This window comes from Varanus komodoensis, unplaced genomic scaffold (assembly GCF_004798865.1).
Source record: "Varanus komodoensis strain SLA01 unplaced genomic scaffold, ASM479886v1 scaffold47, whole genome shotgun sequence".
NCBI classification, from domain to species: domain Eukaryota; kingdom Metazoa; phylum Chordata; class Lepidosauria; order Squamata; family Varanidae; genus Varanus; species Varanus komodoensis.
Window position 1 is genome coordinate 966113 of NW_025336045.1, and position 15212 is coordinate 981324.

Here is a 15212-nt window from a genome sequence, read left to right on the forward strand (position 1 = left end):
TGGTGATGATAGATAAACAATAGTAATAAATAGAATTAAGCAACCAATGCTACCTCTGCAGGTTAACTTCCAGAGACAGTTGCAGCCATGCACCATTCGTTCTTAAGGCTAGACACGTTCCTAGGAAACTCCCAATTCTGTCTTACATTATTCTGATTTCACCCAGTAAGTAACTACGGCTATAACTATCAAATGGGTCATGGCACTAAGCATAAATGTTAAGCAGCAAAGCCCTTCATTTAAAAAGAAGAAAAAGAAAGCCATGGGCGGGGTGGACAGTTTTGTCCAAGGCATAGTGCAGTGTAAGGTATTTTAAAAGTGATGCCAACGAGCTTGAAAGAGTCTTGTTCCAATGCCATGCAAGCACACACGAGGGTAAGCCCCACTGAGCGTCATTATGAATAAGCATTAAGAGGATTATGCTGGCCATGTCCATGGTATTTCATCTGGATTTTTCAACAAAATGGTTGGAATGCAGCCGAGAAGGCATCAACTGATACGATTTAGATGGCAGTACAATGTCAGTCCCAAATGCAGGGCAAGCCTACTAGTTCCAAATCCCACTGGATCGTGAAATTCATTTCCGATTCACCTCTCCCATCTCATATTCAACTTGCTTTGGCCACAGATGCGGCATGTTTTAAAAACCATAGGGGATGTTGTCCTGGTCTCCATAGTTCCATAGGTGTGCTGTGCCCTGAGGAGTACGGGCTCGGTGTTGCACCAGCGAGCAAGCAGAGAAGTGGGAAAGGTGACACCGTCTTTCTAGTTCGTCTTCTCCTATATGTCTCTATCCACTAGTTCAGACGGAATGCGGAGGTCCTTCTCAAGGAGCCACCGCTAGGCAGGTGAAGGGGACGCTGGAGAGAAGGGCCTTCTCGGTGGTTGCACCCCACCTTTGGAATAAGCTCCCCAAGAGGCGCACCTGGCGCCACCACGGCTGCCATTTCTGTGCCAGGCAAAGATGTTCCTTTGTAATAATTGACTTCATTGGTTGATTTTATCTGACCCTGTCGTTGTTGTTGTTGTTGGTTGCTTGGTTGTTTCAGATTTAAATTTGGTTATTTTAATGTGTTTATGTAATATTCTAATTCAGATACACTATATTTTATATTATGTTGTTATTATGTTTAAATATGTTAATTGTATGTCTGAATTTAGAATGTTCTCTTGTTTCAATTGCTGTGGGCCACACAGACAGTCCAGATATGGGCTATGGTAGTGGCATAAAATTGAAATAATCAAAACATAGATACATAAATAAAGCAACCCCAATCAATCAGTCCATCCAGGAAGGTGGGAGAAAGGCATTCTTGCAATCAATCTTTGCAGCCGTGATTCCAGGCACGTGTCCTAACAATGCCACCGGTTTTGTCAGCTTGTTCTTCAAAAGGCATCTGCTTGTAATGGTCACCTTTGTAGCGAGCACATACTGCGGAGTTGCTATGAAGCTGGAAGTTGTTCACGTGCTTTGGAATGTATTGGGCAAAGTAAGGCCCGGATTCCCCCGACATTTTCATTTGTCCTGCTGCCTCGACTGCCCCCACACACATCCAGAATGTATTGAAGGAGTGTCTTTAGCCGCTTGCCTCACTGTGGCTGCAGCGCTGGGAGCAAGAGGAGGATGTCACATGGTCCCTCTTCAGAAGGCCAATCCGTGACAACAGCCAATCAGGGAAGGGACATACAGGGATGCTGCAGAAGGTGATGCCACGCTGCACAATTCCAATGGGCTGATTCCACGGTGCACCTCGGTATCGTATTGCATGCAAAAGCCCGATATGCACAGAAAGAGAGCACATCCTAAAGGAGAAGTTTCATCTGACGTCATGTGGACAAATGCAATGCAATCTGAGTGGACACCAAAGTCACTGGGGGCATGTTCATGAGTCACAAGTATTTACACAGAAGTAAATCTGGCAGGCTTCAGTGAGACTTGCAGGCATGTATGCATGTACTGAATTGCAGCCAGACAGCCCTGGTGAGCTGGTGACATTCACATAGGATTCCAAATATGGTAAGAGGGTGGGTCAAGGAGCGGGTCTGGCACAACTCGGAAGGACGTGTCGCATTTGCACAAAACCATGTTTTTCATACTTCTGCAGTATTTCAGAGGCTTGTCGCAGTTACAATTTCATTCCATTATGTGTAGCCTCCATAGGACTTTGGGAAGGGCTAGTCAGAAAAGCCACGTGGGCTTTTGCAAGCTGGTGACAGCTGTAAAGAGGAGAGGAGAGGAGCAGCAAGGAAGCCCTGCAGGATGCAAACAAAACCACAGGGAAATGTTGGGTTGGCAGCAGCTCCTTCTCTTGTTGGATCCCACAGATAGCTTGAACCACAGGGGCATGTGGAGAAAATATATGTGCACACGGCAAAATTGGCAGGAGCTGGAACGGTAACCATGGAAAGGTACCACTGGCAGCATTGCTGTATTTGGGACTGGATTGCATCTGGGACTGCACTGCAGGGCTAACCATGTGGTACCACGCAGAGCATTTAGGGAGCCAGGAATGGAAAGGTTGGCGCAGTGAGGAAGTCACTGCTGTGGAGGCACAGAAAGCAGGCAGACCTTTGGAGCTGCTGCCGCCTTTCCAGATTTCCCAAGCACTGAGCTTGGAGGAGGAAGACACAGGCTGCATCTGTGCAGGTGGGAGAAAGTTGGGATCTGCAACACCCTTGCTTGGCATCTCAAGGGTAAGGCGGCTTCAGGAGGTTTGAACCTGCCAATGAAATTTGCCAGCTCTCTCAGCACGCTGAATCCATTCCGTTTTGTTATCTAACACGGCTTTCAAAATGGCTGCAACATTTATGAACAGATTCTGGCAAATTGCAGCAGTGCTTAGACCTAATTTTCAAAGTAAGACCTTTGCAACATGGCCTGCAGGCAGATGTAGAGCAGTGTTGCTAAATTAAAAGATTTCCTTTTTCACTTTCAGATTGGGGGAGAGTTGGGAAGAACAATTTGCACAGAAGAGGGTATCGCAGTCTGGTTTCATACAATGACTAAGAGGCTGAAATTCTTACTTTGTACACTGAAGTATACTTCTGTTGAATGATTTCTCCAGAGAGAAAAACAGTCTTTGTTTCAGGCAAACTGTATTCGCTTTGCCTGTCATTATCGTGACTGCTTTTTGACAAGGATAGATTGGAGGACATGCTAGGAGAAAATACCTTCAGCGATGGGGAAATGTGCTATGAGAGAGAAGGATGCAAAAATAAAAATGCCTATGCAAAACCTGGAATCCAAGCTGAAATTCAGATGGCTCCTTTGAAATGGATCCATCATTGAAAGGTTAAGAATTAAATGGCAGTGGCATGTTAATTGTCCATCGTCCTTGTGGAAATGACTGTTGGCCCTCTCTTTAAGGCAGTCTGTGCCTTCTGTTTATCCTGGGCCCATCTCAGGAAGACCTGGATATCCCCTGATGAGATGCCCTTGCAAGTGAAGAGATGCTCTGGCAGGAGTGAACCTACCTCCAGAGGATCATCCAGCACGTGGGGAAAGAAACTCCGCACCCTCACCCATCTGATCCCTGGTGACTCCAACCAGATGTGAAGCTGGAGCATGGTGCCTTCTGGAATCTGAGCCCCACTGGCTTCCAGGTTGGCCAGGCTTATATCTGGAAGAGCAGCTCCCCCAGAAGCGGCAGAAACATCCAGAACACAGAGGAAGAGATGGATCACCACCACCCTGGTCTCTTTGGGACCCCTGGAACTGCACCAGGACGAGCGAGCGGAGCACAGGAGACAGCAGCTGCTGCAGGCTGTTGCCATTTTAGTACCACTTACATCTTGCGTGGTCTGTTAAGGGTTTATTATTCATTTATTTGCCTCTGGCTTGCACATGTCTGGTAAAAAAGTAAGGATTGATTTTATGTCATAGGCATGGCCTTTGTCTATTTTGTAATTAATCTCGAGCATTATCATGTCAGTGCAGGTGAGATGGAGTGTGCGGGCTGCAGCTTCTTGAGATGATACCCTATCAAAACGGATGTGTTGAGATGCTTTCTTGTTCTCAGCTGAGTTGTCAGCTGCTCTGGGTGCACTTCGCTCATGACGGCGATGGTGGCCCTCATGCGATCTGTGCTGGCCCATTCATCCCTTGATGAGGCAGCTGTCTTGTGAATCATATGCACATGAGACTAGGCACTTGGGGTCCACTGGTCATGCTACTGCTCACATCAAGACCAAAAATAATTGCACGGGGTCCTCACTCTTAGAATGAACACCCCTTGTAACCATAGCATGTGAACCGTGGTAAGAAAGCCTCTGCTGCAGGTGGGTGGTGCATGAGATGCACCTGCTCACTGGAATGATCGTTTAATGATGGAAAACATGGGGGACATCATTGCTGTGTGACCAAGCACGTGCTACAGATACGCATCTTAGATGGTCGCAACTCTCCTTGGAAGCTCTTATTTAAAGCTCAGTCCCATCCGTTGGACGTCTGAGAGGCAGAGTGAGACAACAATCTAGACCAATGAGCAGATCTAAAGTGGCTTAAGATGTCCAAACTGTGTTGCACATGCAAAAGACATTCTCAGCTTTTCTAATTGATCCAGAAGGTTTTGAAATGCTTCCACTACTGGCCATAGAAGCAACGATGTGTGGCTGCTGCCAGGAAACCCTGGACAGCAGTCCAGGTAAAAGCTTGGTTTGTGGTCGGGTTATGATGGTGATGATCTATAACTGCAAAACGGAGTAGAAAATGATTTTGATGTCTCAGCACTGAAGACTGAATATAAAACCCTAAGCATTTGTACAGGTGATACCATTTATTTTTTACAATTTAAAGTACAAAAAAGCCCAGGACTTATTTGCAAATCTAAATTTTAAGAAACTTGACAGGTGTCACTGGTTAACAAAGGAGAGAGAGCATTATTTTTTTATAAAGTATAGCGAGAGCAAAAAAGAAGAAGAAAAAGTGGGAGGGGAAGACTGAAAATGATTAGGAAAAAATATTTAAGCACTAGTTGCATTTTCATAAAACCAGAATGCTCTACAAAATGTTTATATACATACTGTATAGCAAGTCACGCTAATTTATTATACAATTAATGACATTGTATACACAACCTGTTTATAAAAATTGCCTTCTTAATTCAATAAAAATAGTTAAAATAAGATGATAAAACCATACAGTGGGGAACATACATAATACGCATTGAATGCTATCCTTCTCTGTACAGATTGCTGAGACAATCTATAGCAACAAAATGGGTTCCTACATGATTTGAAGCAGGCCCACACTGTATATCATGATCAGGGCATCAGGTGTACCTTGAAGAATTAAGCTGTGCTTCCAGGCGTCTCAGAGCTGGAAAGCCCATGGAGCACTCCTTCCCCATCACTGCGAGTATCGGGTCAGTGCTATTGTTCTAAAGGAGAAACTAATGGTGGTCAGGGAATTCCTCACATCATCTGGCTGACAACAGGTGGTTCTGGGTTGAGGGTAGGGAATCCCAAAAGAATCTGCATGGGCTAAAATGTCCAGTCCATCCAGAGCGGACTGAGCAAAAGAGGTGGGTGAGACGACTAACTGGGCTGTAGTAATTGAATGATGAGATGCAGTTTCCAAGAGAACCCCTGCCCAAGTTTCTGGTGCTGATCAAGACTTTTACACTGATGATCACTTTTACACTAACATTTCTAGAACCTCTCTCCTTTTTAGCATAATGCTATTTAGTGTAAAATGAAAAGTGTCTTTGAATTTTATTATGGGTGAGGCTGGAAGGGGGCTGCCTGATATTGAAAACTTGGATGATACAGGGACAAACAATAACAAGCAGCTTGTAGGATATAAGGATCTGTGGCAAGGCAAATGACCAACTACAGAAGCAGTCGAATGGAATGCTATTCAGACCTTCATTAAAAGGCATTGGGCAAAAGCACAGCTTAGACAAACTACCGACATGGAGTTATCAAGGCAAGGGAAGCCAATTTGCCTAAAATATTCAAAGCAAGGTGCTCTAATACATTATTGGTTAAAGATGCTTTGTCGCAAGGTATACAAATGAAATGAAGGCACCTTGTAACCTTCAGACATCTTTAGGTATTTTCTGATATGCAAATGCCAGGAATAGATTTTTCCTCTACCCTTCTCACCCTTTTTCTTTTCTTGTTCTGTCTTTTTAGCTCTTAAGCCTGTGTGCAGAACTGTCTTGCTTTATTGAATGCATGCAAGTCTATAAATACTTTGGGAAAGTTGAAAAACTTGAACTGTGCACGTCAGTCACAGCAAGAGCATTAGCAAGAGAATTTCTTCATCGTAAGAATATCTATTGATCCCAGGAGTTGATTCCTCAAGCTGTTTGGGGCTGGGTTATTGCCATTAATGCATATTGAACAGGGAGTAAGCATACGCATTTCCAGAGGTTCTGAATGCAAACAGACTCAGTGCATGCAAGAGAGGCCTGGGCTTGCGAACACTTCCGTGCCTCCATGTCTCCACTGGCTGTGTTCGCATACGAGTTGCATGCACGTGTTGCTGCTGCATGCAACCTGCTCCCCTGAATTTCGCAAGAATCGTGCAAACAGACATGATACATGGTTTGAGCTGTAGCTCCCATCTTTGTCCACTGGCCATGCTGGCTGGGGCTGATGAGAGCTGAAGTCCAAAAATACCTGGAGGGTGCCATGTGAGAGAAGGCTGCTCTAAGCTCTCACGATCAAGCCAAAGTGCCAAGGTGAGTGGCCCAAACACAGTGACCCACGGTTTGTCTAGTGTGGCCTGGGTTTGCCCAGCTGAGACTGCCAAACACGGTGTGCTTTCCAAGCGCAGGCATAGCTGCTTGCGGGGAGGGGGAGAGTCCAAGGACACTCCAGTTGCGTAGCTGGCAACCCTCTGCAGCATGTACAGCTCAAACGACGGCTGCAGAGGAGGATGGCTGCTTGCTCAGCATTCTTGCAGGGCGGAATTAATTCCTGGCTGGTGCCCACACACATGTTCAGGGCATTCCCAGGAAGCCGGGCTCGTGGCTGTGAGGAAGAGGGCTGGGGTCCAGGGAGCTGAGTCCAGGGAATCTGCCAGACCCTCACCCCCAAATGGATTCCTCACACACCCCTAGCTGGTGGGCAAATTTGGCATAGCAGCTACCAAGCTGTTCAGGCCATCGTCAGACAAGCTGCGGCTGCAGGGAAGTTCTCAACCAGATTATTCTCTTGCGGTGAGAGCTAGACAGTGGTTGCGTTCCACCTCCTGGTATGTGGAGGTTACAGTTTGTGACAAGTCAAGTTCCTCCTGATGAGCTCTGTCACGAGACTATGAATATGCTTCTCAGTGCTAGTACAAATCCCATTCGTCGGCCTTATTGTATTATTCAGCATTGCCTGAGAAACGATTCAGCCCCTGAATGTCTGTGCTCAGATCAGGTTGCTCCTTTCCAAGGTCAGGGAAGAAGGCTGGGGAGGGGAGGGGAGGGGGAATCCTCACATTTCTCGGTGGGATCGAACATATTAACTTTTCCATCATTTCCCTGCATAGCTGTTTTGGGAATGGGAAGCAATCTAACAAAATCCATAACCTCATTTAGGTTTATCATTGCAATCAGAAGATTAATTAATTCCATGGACCCAGGTGACTTCAGGAAATGGCAACTTCGCTTCCACCCAGCCACCCAGCATCAAATTCCCTGCTAAACGATGGCAGCATGATTCGGAGTGAAAATGCTTAGACGTCTGCTTGTGCGGAGCCAATGTGGTTTGCTGGATGGGGTCCTGGGAGAGCTGGCTTCCAGTCCCCACTTGGCCATGAAGCTCACTGGATGGCTTTGGGCCAGTCACTCCCTCTAACCCTCACCTACCTCACAGGGTTGTTGTTGTGAAGATAAAAAGACCTTGCAAACTGCCTTAGGTTCCCTGCAAGTGGATATAGATGCAATATAATAATAAAAATAACAATGGAAGAGAAAATAAGGTGACATACAGTTAGCGTCTCTGCAATGATGTAGTTGGTCAAAACTAAATTCCAGCAGCAGTCCTGTCCCCACTTATTTTGGAAATAAACTCCAGCTAGGTCAACAGACTTACTTCAGCATAGCTTTGCACTGTCAGTCAGATTGCTACGAATAAAAAATCTTGTATAATCAGTAAAGCTCTTTTTAAATAATATAAATCAGATGCTTTGCCTTCCCAAATTAAATACTAAAATATTTGATCACATGTTTGAACATTTAGTCCGTGACTCACCATCTGATTTTAATGCCAACTCAGTACCAGAATATTGTGGTTATTGGCAAGAATGCATGGAAGGTCCACAGCAAGAGAGCTTTCCACCCATGGCGGGGCTTCGGCCTCTGTCACCAGGTTTCGTCACTGTCATTACCCTTTAGCTTTGCCCCTGGTACTGAAATCTGGGCAGGCTCAGGAGCTAGTTGTTAGCTAGATATTGCTTAACCTGCAATTCCAAGAGGTATGTGTTGATTTATAGGAATGAATGATTCTGTCGGTTTTGGTTTCTCCGTTTTTCCCAGGCTTACATTGGGTTCATTCTGAACATTGCTTTTTTGTCTGTCTGTTTTGTTTTGCAGGAAAATCCACACACATTTGTGTTCACCCATTTCTCTGTGTGTAATGTTGCTTCATAGTCACTTCTTGCAGGCTATTTTCCTCATGCATTTTTTGTTATCTCTACTAAAACATGCATTTTGTGCAAATCTTTATTAAGATGCACATTTTATATGTATGTTTAACTGGAGAAATCTATCACATCATTCAGAGAAGTGTGAATTGTATTGGCTGACTAAGGTTTCGTCCATGTATTGGTTCAAAAGTGAAACGACTGACTTTCTCCCTCATCCCTGGTGTTGGGCTTTTGCCAGGCAACTATCATATGTGTCTTTCCCTTTTCCCCGAAAGACGAGGCAGCAGGTCAAGCTTTTCTACAGTGTCCATGGTGTGAGATGGGGAAAAATCTGCTTGAAAATTATGAAGAGCAAATTTATCTGAGGGAAAATCTGCAGCATTTGGCCTCTTTGTTGATGGTGGTAGCATCATTCTTCCCCTTCTATATAGACATGTTTTAGGGTTGGTTCTCACATGCACTAGAAATGGACAAATCTATCATTTTCCATTCTTAAGTTTAGCTCATCCTGATCTCTGAAAATATTGCCATTCATGTGATCACTTTGTCTGAGGCCTGGAATTTTTTTTTTTAAAGCATGAGAAATTCAATGCACAGATGTATTTTTTCAGACATGTATGTGTGGGTTTTGTTTTGTTTCTTTTTTTTAGATTAGGGATATTTGCAAGACATTTTCCAAACACAAATTCCTGTTCAACTCTATTTGCACAAAAATATTCATTTTAGTTTGCTTTGATTCAAGAATTCCATTGCAGGATTTGAGAAGGCCATTTTGCCAAGTGCAAAATATAGTAAACTGTGAGCAGAATTCATCTTTCCTCCATCTCAGGTGTGTCTCTCACTTGATTGTGCTGGAAAGCATCGTGCCTGCAGCGCAAGGAAAATGTGGCAGTGTTGTGTCTATGCTGCGCAACTCACACACACAAATCGCTTGATATTGCGCTGGCCATGCGGAGCAGCCCTAGGCGTTCCGCACATTTGTATGCTGCTGGAGGTCTGCATGAATCGACAGTCCCAACTAGCCTGTCACAACCAGCATCTCCGTACCTTCTCACTTGTCTTCTCCTGGCAAGCGAGCACACAAAGAGGCAGCCAAGCAATAAGGAAGCTCTCCTCCAACAGAACCTGCACTGCTCCCTTCTTCTCCCCCAGCAAAGGCAGCACGAACTTACTGCGTTTTCTTTTCCTACTGAAATGCTGGTCCACGGAGGACCACTGCTTCCATGGAGGTCCGTCCCGCACTGCCTACTCACCTCTTCCTTCGTTGCGTCTTGCTACTAAAGGCTGACACCTGGTATGCTCAAAACCCACAGAAACCCAGCCAGGATGCCCAATGGCCAGGGATTATGGGAGCAGTAGTCTAAACACCTACAGAGGGCACTCAGTTGTCGATCCCAGGAGAAACTTTACTTTACCCAGCCACCTTCCTTCCATCCCCTTCATGGCCTCAGAGTTGACATGTGGGACCACACGCACTATACACCCTACAGGAATATGTCAAAAATGGCATCCCGGTAGTGAATGGTCTCCCCGCTGCTGTAACAGGCTGGGATGCACACCTGATCTCTCCTTGACTTCCCCTTGTCGTTCCATATCACTGGTTCACAGGCAAATCAGAAATGCTGCAAGGGCATCACACTTCTGAATAAGCAGCCAGGAGAAAAAAATGCAGGGACAGTCATGGGAAGCATCTCCAGCTCACGAGCAGCTGGGTGTTTGATGTGGGATGCGTTGATGGGTGCGCCTGGCAGCAGCGGCACTGGTCGGCTCCTTGGGATGCCATAAAGCAGGGCCAAGCTCCATGCTGGAGATGCTTGTGGGAGGCAAGAAAGGATGGGGAACATCTACACGTAAGCCAGCTGCACCCAAAGGCACCCAAGGCAAAAGGCAGGGGCAAAAAAGCAGCCCCTGCTCCACGATATTTGAACAGAAAGGTGTTACTACCAGCAAATACACCTTAGGAGAGACACTGCGACCCCGGAATGTGGAAAGCAGCATGATACCCAGGAAAACACCCAATGATTGGTGAGACCCAGTGTGGTGTGGTGGTGAGAGTGTTGGATCGGGGCTCAAGAGATCTGGGTTCAAATCCCCACTCAGCCGTGAAACTCACTGGATGACTTTGGGCTGCTCACTCGCTCTTAGCCTAACCCACCTCATGGGAGATGGCAATGGAGTGGATGCGAACCACGGAAGCCGCCCTGGTTGGGATACAAAGCAATGGCATGCTTTTCCTCATCTGGGGGCCCCAAACAGCCTGGGCTTCACACCAGGGCCTCCAGCCCCACACCCCTACAAGAACGCACGAACAGGCGGTGTAGGGCTTCATGTTTGCCCCTCTGGCTCTTTGAGCTTTGTAAGGAAGTTTAGGCAGCCATGCAAAGGAGGTACACGAACCAGTGGCTGCTGGAAAAGCATATGGAAGCAATTCCTCATGTCTCCTTTTCTTCAGAATGCTTTTTCTCCCGCAAGCCAGTCATTTCGGGCACCCTGCAAATGGGCCACGTTTGTCTCCACTGCATCAAGCTGCTTCATGTAGTCAGAGCCATTACCCTCTGTCCTCCTCTCGGCAAGAGGGCTCCCCTTAAGGCTCAGCTTTGAAGAAGTATCAGGGAATGCTGGGAACTGGATCACCCAGGCACAGCGGAGCTTCCTATTTAAATGACAGGAACCAACTCTTCATGAGGCCAACAGTAAGTAATGTTTAAGAATATGATTAGATCCATAACAAACAAACAGAAATTATTGCAAGAGAGATTTTCTCACTATATTTATGGTTCTATAAGGAATGTTGTACAAAACATAGTGCATCAGCTCTGTCTAAACATTACTTAGGTGCAAATACACAAATATAATTAAAAAAACAACCCAGGAGCATACTTTACAACATAACTTACAGTACTATAAATATATTTTATATACACGGTAACATATTTTAAGACATTATCTTCTTGTATTAATATTAGACTATTCAGTGCTTTTATTTTTAATTACAAACCTGCACTTTACACATCAATATTTGCATTGTTAGGCCAAGAGCAAACAGTTCCCAGCTCTGGAGGCCTTCGCAACCTCTTCCTCTTGGTCCATCGGTAGAGCGATTTGGCCTAATCTCCGAGGAACGGAGCTGGTGTCTCCGCAGTTTAAGACTCACCCGTCCACTTTCCCTGCTCAGCGGGAGGCCTAGAAGAGCGGCTGCAAAGGGATGACCGCTGGGTGCGGGGACAGGAGGGAAGGGAACAGTGTGTGTGGCAAAGGCGGGAAAGCCAAATGGCTCGGGTGGAGGACCGAGGCTGGAAGGAGCGGGAACTGAGGCGGGGCAACGATGGCCGCGTGGCCAGCAGGACAGAGTCTTGGACCGACTGACAGATGAGGTAAAGGTGTCCGCGAAATTGCTGGGACTTGGGAGAGAAACTGCTGGTGTGGCTGCAGGACCTTAAACGTCGTGGCGGCGGTGGCTGCTGCCGCCGCAGCCGCAGCTGCGTGCTGCTGCAAAACAGTGTGATGGATGGTGGTGACGGAGGTAGAACACTGCGGCTGCGGCAAAGGCAGGGGCTGCAGAGGGCCATTGTGGGTGGGCTGGATGGCGGCCGGGGGAAAGGCCAGCTTCACTTTGCCAGCCAGCATGTTTTGTTGGATGATCTGGTGGTAGGCCTCACACGGCAGATCTTTGAATTTGTCGTGGTTTTCCGGGGGCAAGAGCAGCGTGTGCTCAGGCAAGGCGAACGGGGCAAGTATTTGCTCTGTGGTCAAGAAAGCATGGCCGTTGAGATGTGCTTCTTTGAAGGGCAAAGGAGGCGGGGCAGTGAATAGACTCGGGTTATACCTCAGCCACTCGTTGGCTGACGGGTGCAGCTTTTCTGGCGGTCTGTTCTCAGCCACTTCATAATGGCACAGAAATGCTTTAGGGGGAGGTGGCTCCAGGTTTCTTTCAAGGCTGGGCACCTTACTAGGAGCCTGGATTTCAGGAACATCCACATTCTCGTGTTTTTCTGCCTCTGCCAGCACCTTCCTGGGCTTCATGGTGGCCAGAACACTCTGTTCAGTAGCTGGGGAAGCTGAATATGTAAATTCTTCCGGATAGGGAGTATTCTCTGTAACAGAACACTTTGATCCTTGGATATTTTCTAATGAAAGTACGTGTTCAGATTGTGGAGCTGTTTGGCTTTCTGCTGTCTGCATTACTTTTTCTATATTAGTTGCATAATCTGTGGTAGAGGAGGTTTTAGTTGGTTCTGTGTTTTCCTCAGCGGGTGGTTTGGGAAAATGGTCAGCTGTGGAGACCTCTTTTGGGGAGCCGACACTCCTGCTCCTCTTTGGTGCCCTCTCTGTAAACATACAACGAAGCCTTGTTCTCTTTCTCCTTCGTTTCCTTTTAGGTTTACGTGATACTGCTAAGTGATGCGTTTGTCTGGAATTCTCTTCTGAGAAACAGGTCTGTGCATTTGAACTTCCATCTGATGAGCAGGAGTGCGTATGATACCTTCGTTTTCTGTGCGATCTCTCTGGCTCATCTGAATTAGAGGCTCTCTTGATGGGTTGTGTTTGATTTGTGCATTTTTCATCCGGATAATAGCCTATATGTTTATGTTCTGGGCTACTGCTAGATCTTTGGGTACTCCAGCTACAATATGCTCTTGTGTAAACTGAGTTCCAACTTGCAGAATTCAGTCCTGGTTTATTTGATTGTTGGGGAGATATTGGCTTGTTCCTTCTCCCCAGATGATTGGAGTTGACACAACAGTCTCTGTCATCTTTTGTATTCCACACTGTGTGTGAACATTCGTTCTGATGGACCTGTTTGGCTGTAGATTTGGCTACAGAGTTCTCAACCCCAGGATCTTCTGATCTCTGCGGTAATAATTCCACAATGGAATTTCCTGATCCATCCTCACCTACCTCTTGTTCCAGATCAGTAGAAAATTCCTGGTGTTTACTGTCAACACCACAATGATTTTGTGGTTCAGCTACTGGAGGGAGATCAGCATTGTCCTCAGTTATTTTGTCATAATGGTGATGGCACAGCTTTCGCCTCCTTTTCCTCTTGGCACTTCTGTGAAACCACTTTTCATGAGTCCTTTTGATCCAGACTTTGTTTGGTTGCTCATTGTCAAATGAGTGCTTTTGTATACATTTGGGGGGATTATGGGATTTTTCTTTGTTTTCAGTTGTCCACAAGGTATCCAATCCATATTCATCTTGGGTTTTTTCAGGAACAGAACTCTCTGCTAAGGATACATCCACTGCGGCATTGTGGCACGGTTGCATATTGGTGTCAGTTTTACAATCAGCGTTCCCTGAAAGAGAGTCATCTGCATGATCTAAAACCAAGCCCTGGCTAGATTCAGCCTTACAGAAATAACTAGGCATATTTGACTGTGGTTTATTTTTCTCCAAGCATTCGTTTGGTCTTGATGACCTGAAGTCAAAACACAAAGGATTACAGCTGTATGAAATAGAGGGCTCTGTGTTGGTGTAAATTAACATTTCAGATGGCCACTGGAGAATGGTTGATCCATGTTTGTTAAGCACAGGAACAAATGCCTCGCATGGTCTTTTTTGTGAATTTGGTTTCCAAGGCAAAGCTATCATTTGCCCTTCTGGAGTTGCAGGAATCGGCCCATCAGATGTGCCTTTTTTAATTTCAGCTTCAGTGGTGGGTGAATCACTGCCAATATTCTGGTCATTCTCTTCCCAAGGAGTGTGCTGTGATAAACATTCCTCATCCACAGGGGGCCCTGTACATTCATTCCCCATATGTTCTTCACTATGGCTTTTGGCAGGGAGGGCTTGATTTCCAAGGGGAACGCTGGACAGTGTCTCATCCACCCAGGCTGCTGAATCCACATGGATGCAATCCAAATCACCAAATGCAGACTCTTTTGAATGAGACATAGGGAGTGTTAACTCTGTGACCTCCTGTGTCATATTCTCCTCACTGGCTAGTTCCATTGAGTCCTGTATTGGGGTAGATTCTGTTTGGGTGGCAGGTTTTTCCATGAGTGGAGCGACGGAAGCCATCTTCTCCTCAGAACACAATGCTATTTCTTCAGCAGATGAAACCTGAAGGCTACAAGGCCCAGGAACAAATCGACTTCTTCGGCTAAGCCCATGATCAGCTGCCGTTTCATCGTTATATTCATAGAAAGCAGCTGCTGACGATTCTAGCTTGACAGCTGCTTTCTTAGGAAAGGCAAACGAGAAACCCACTTTATGTCCGTGCAGGCCCTGCATTTGCTCCCCATGCTTTTTGACTTCAGGCATACAGTTATTGGCAGAGTCTGGTGACAAGGAAGCAACAGATGTGAGGTTGCCAGCAGCCTTTGAGCTGTGCAACATGGCGAGGTTAAATTCTTGCTCCTTTTGAGCAGAGTCAAGGAGAGCACATTGAGAGATGTCATTAAAGTTATCTCGGATGGTAACTGTTGTGGATCTGAACATCGGGCCGCTCCCAGGGGCGCTGAAAGAAAGCAAGCGAACAAACAAACAAATAAATAAATGAACTTGCTAAAAGTGAAAGCAAAAGAGAGAGACTTTGGAGACATCTGAAATTCAAAGCTCACAGGGCAGCAGCAAGAGTTCCTTTGAAAATCTCCAGCATAATCTTGGCATTTTACATGCAAAGAAGAGC

The 15212-nt window shown here is 46.1% G+C and overlaps 1 protein-coding gene across 1 annotated transcript in view; it reads right to left on the minus strand.

Moving 5' to 3' along the window:
* Window positions 1–11746: 11746 nt before the first annotated feature.
* Window positions 11747–15212, minus strand: part of ZNF804A (zinc finger protein 804A) — a 254087-nt gene continuing 250621 nt past the window's right edge. The window contains exon 4 of the mRNA XM_044445186.1: window positions 11747–15041. Within this exon, the coding sequence (XP_044301121.1) occupies window positions 11765–15041 (3277 nt within the window). The 3' untranslated portion in view covers window positions 11747–11764. The remainder of the gene's footprint in view (window positions 15042–15212) is intronic.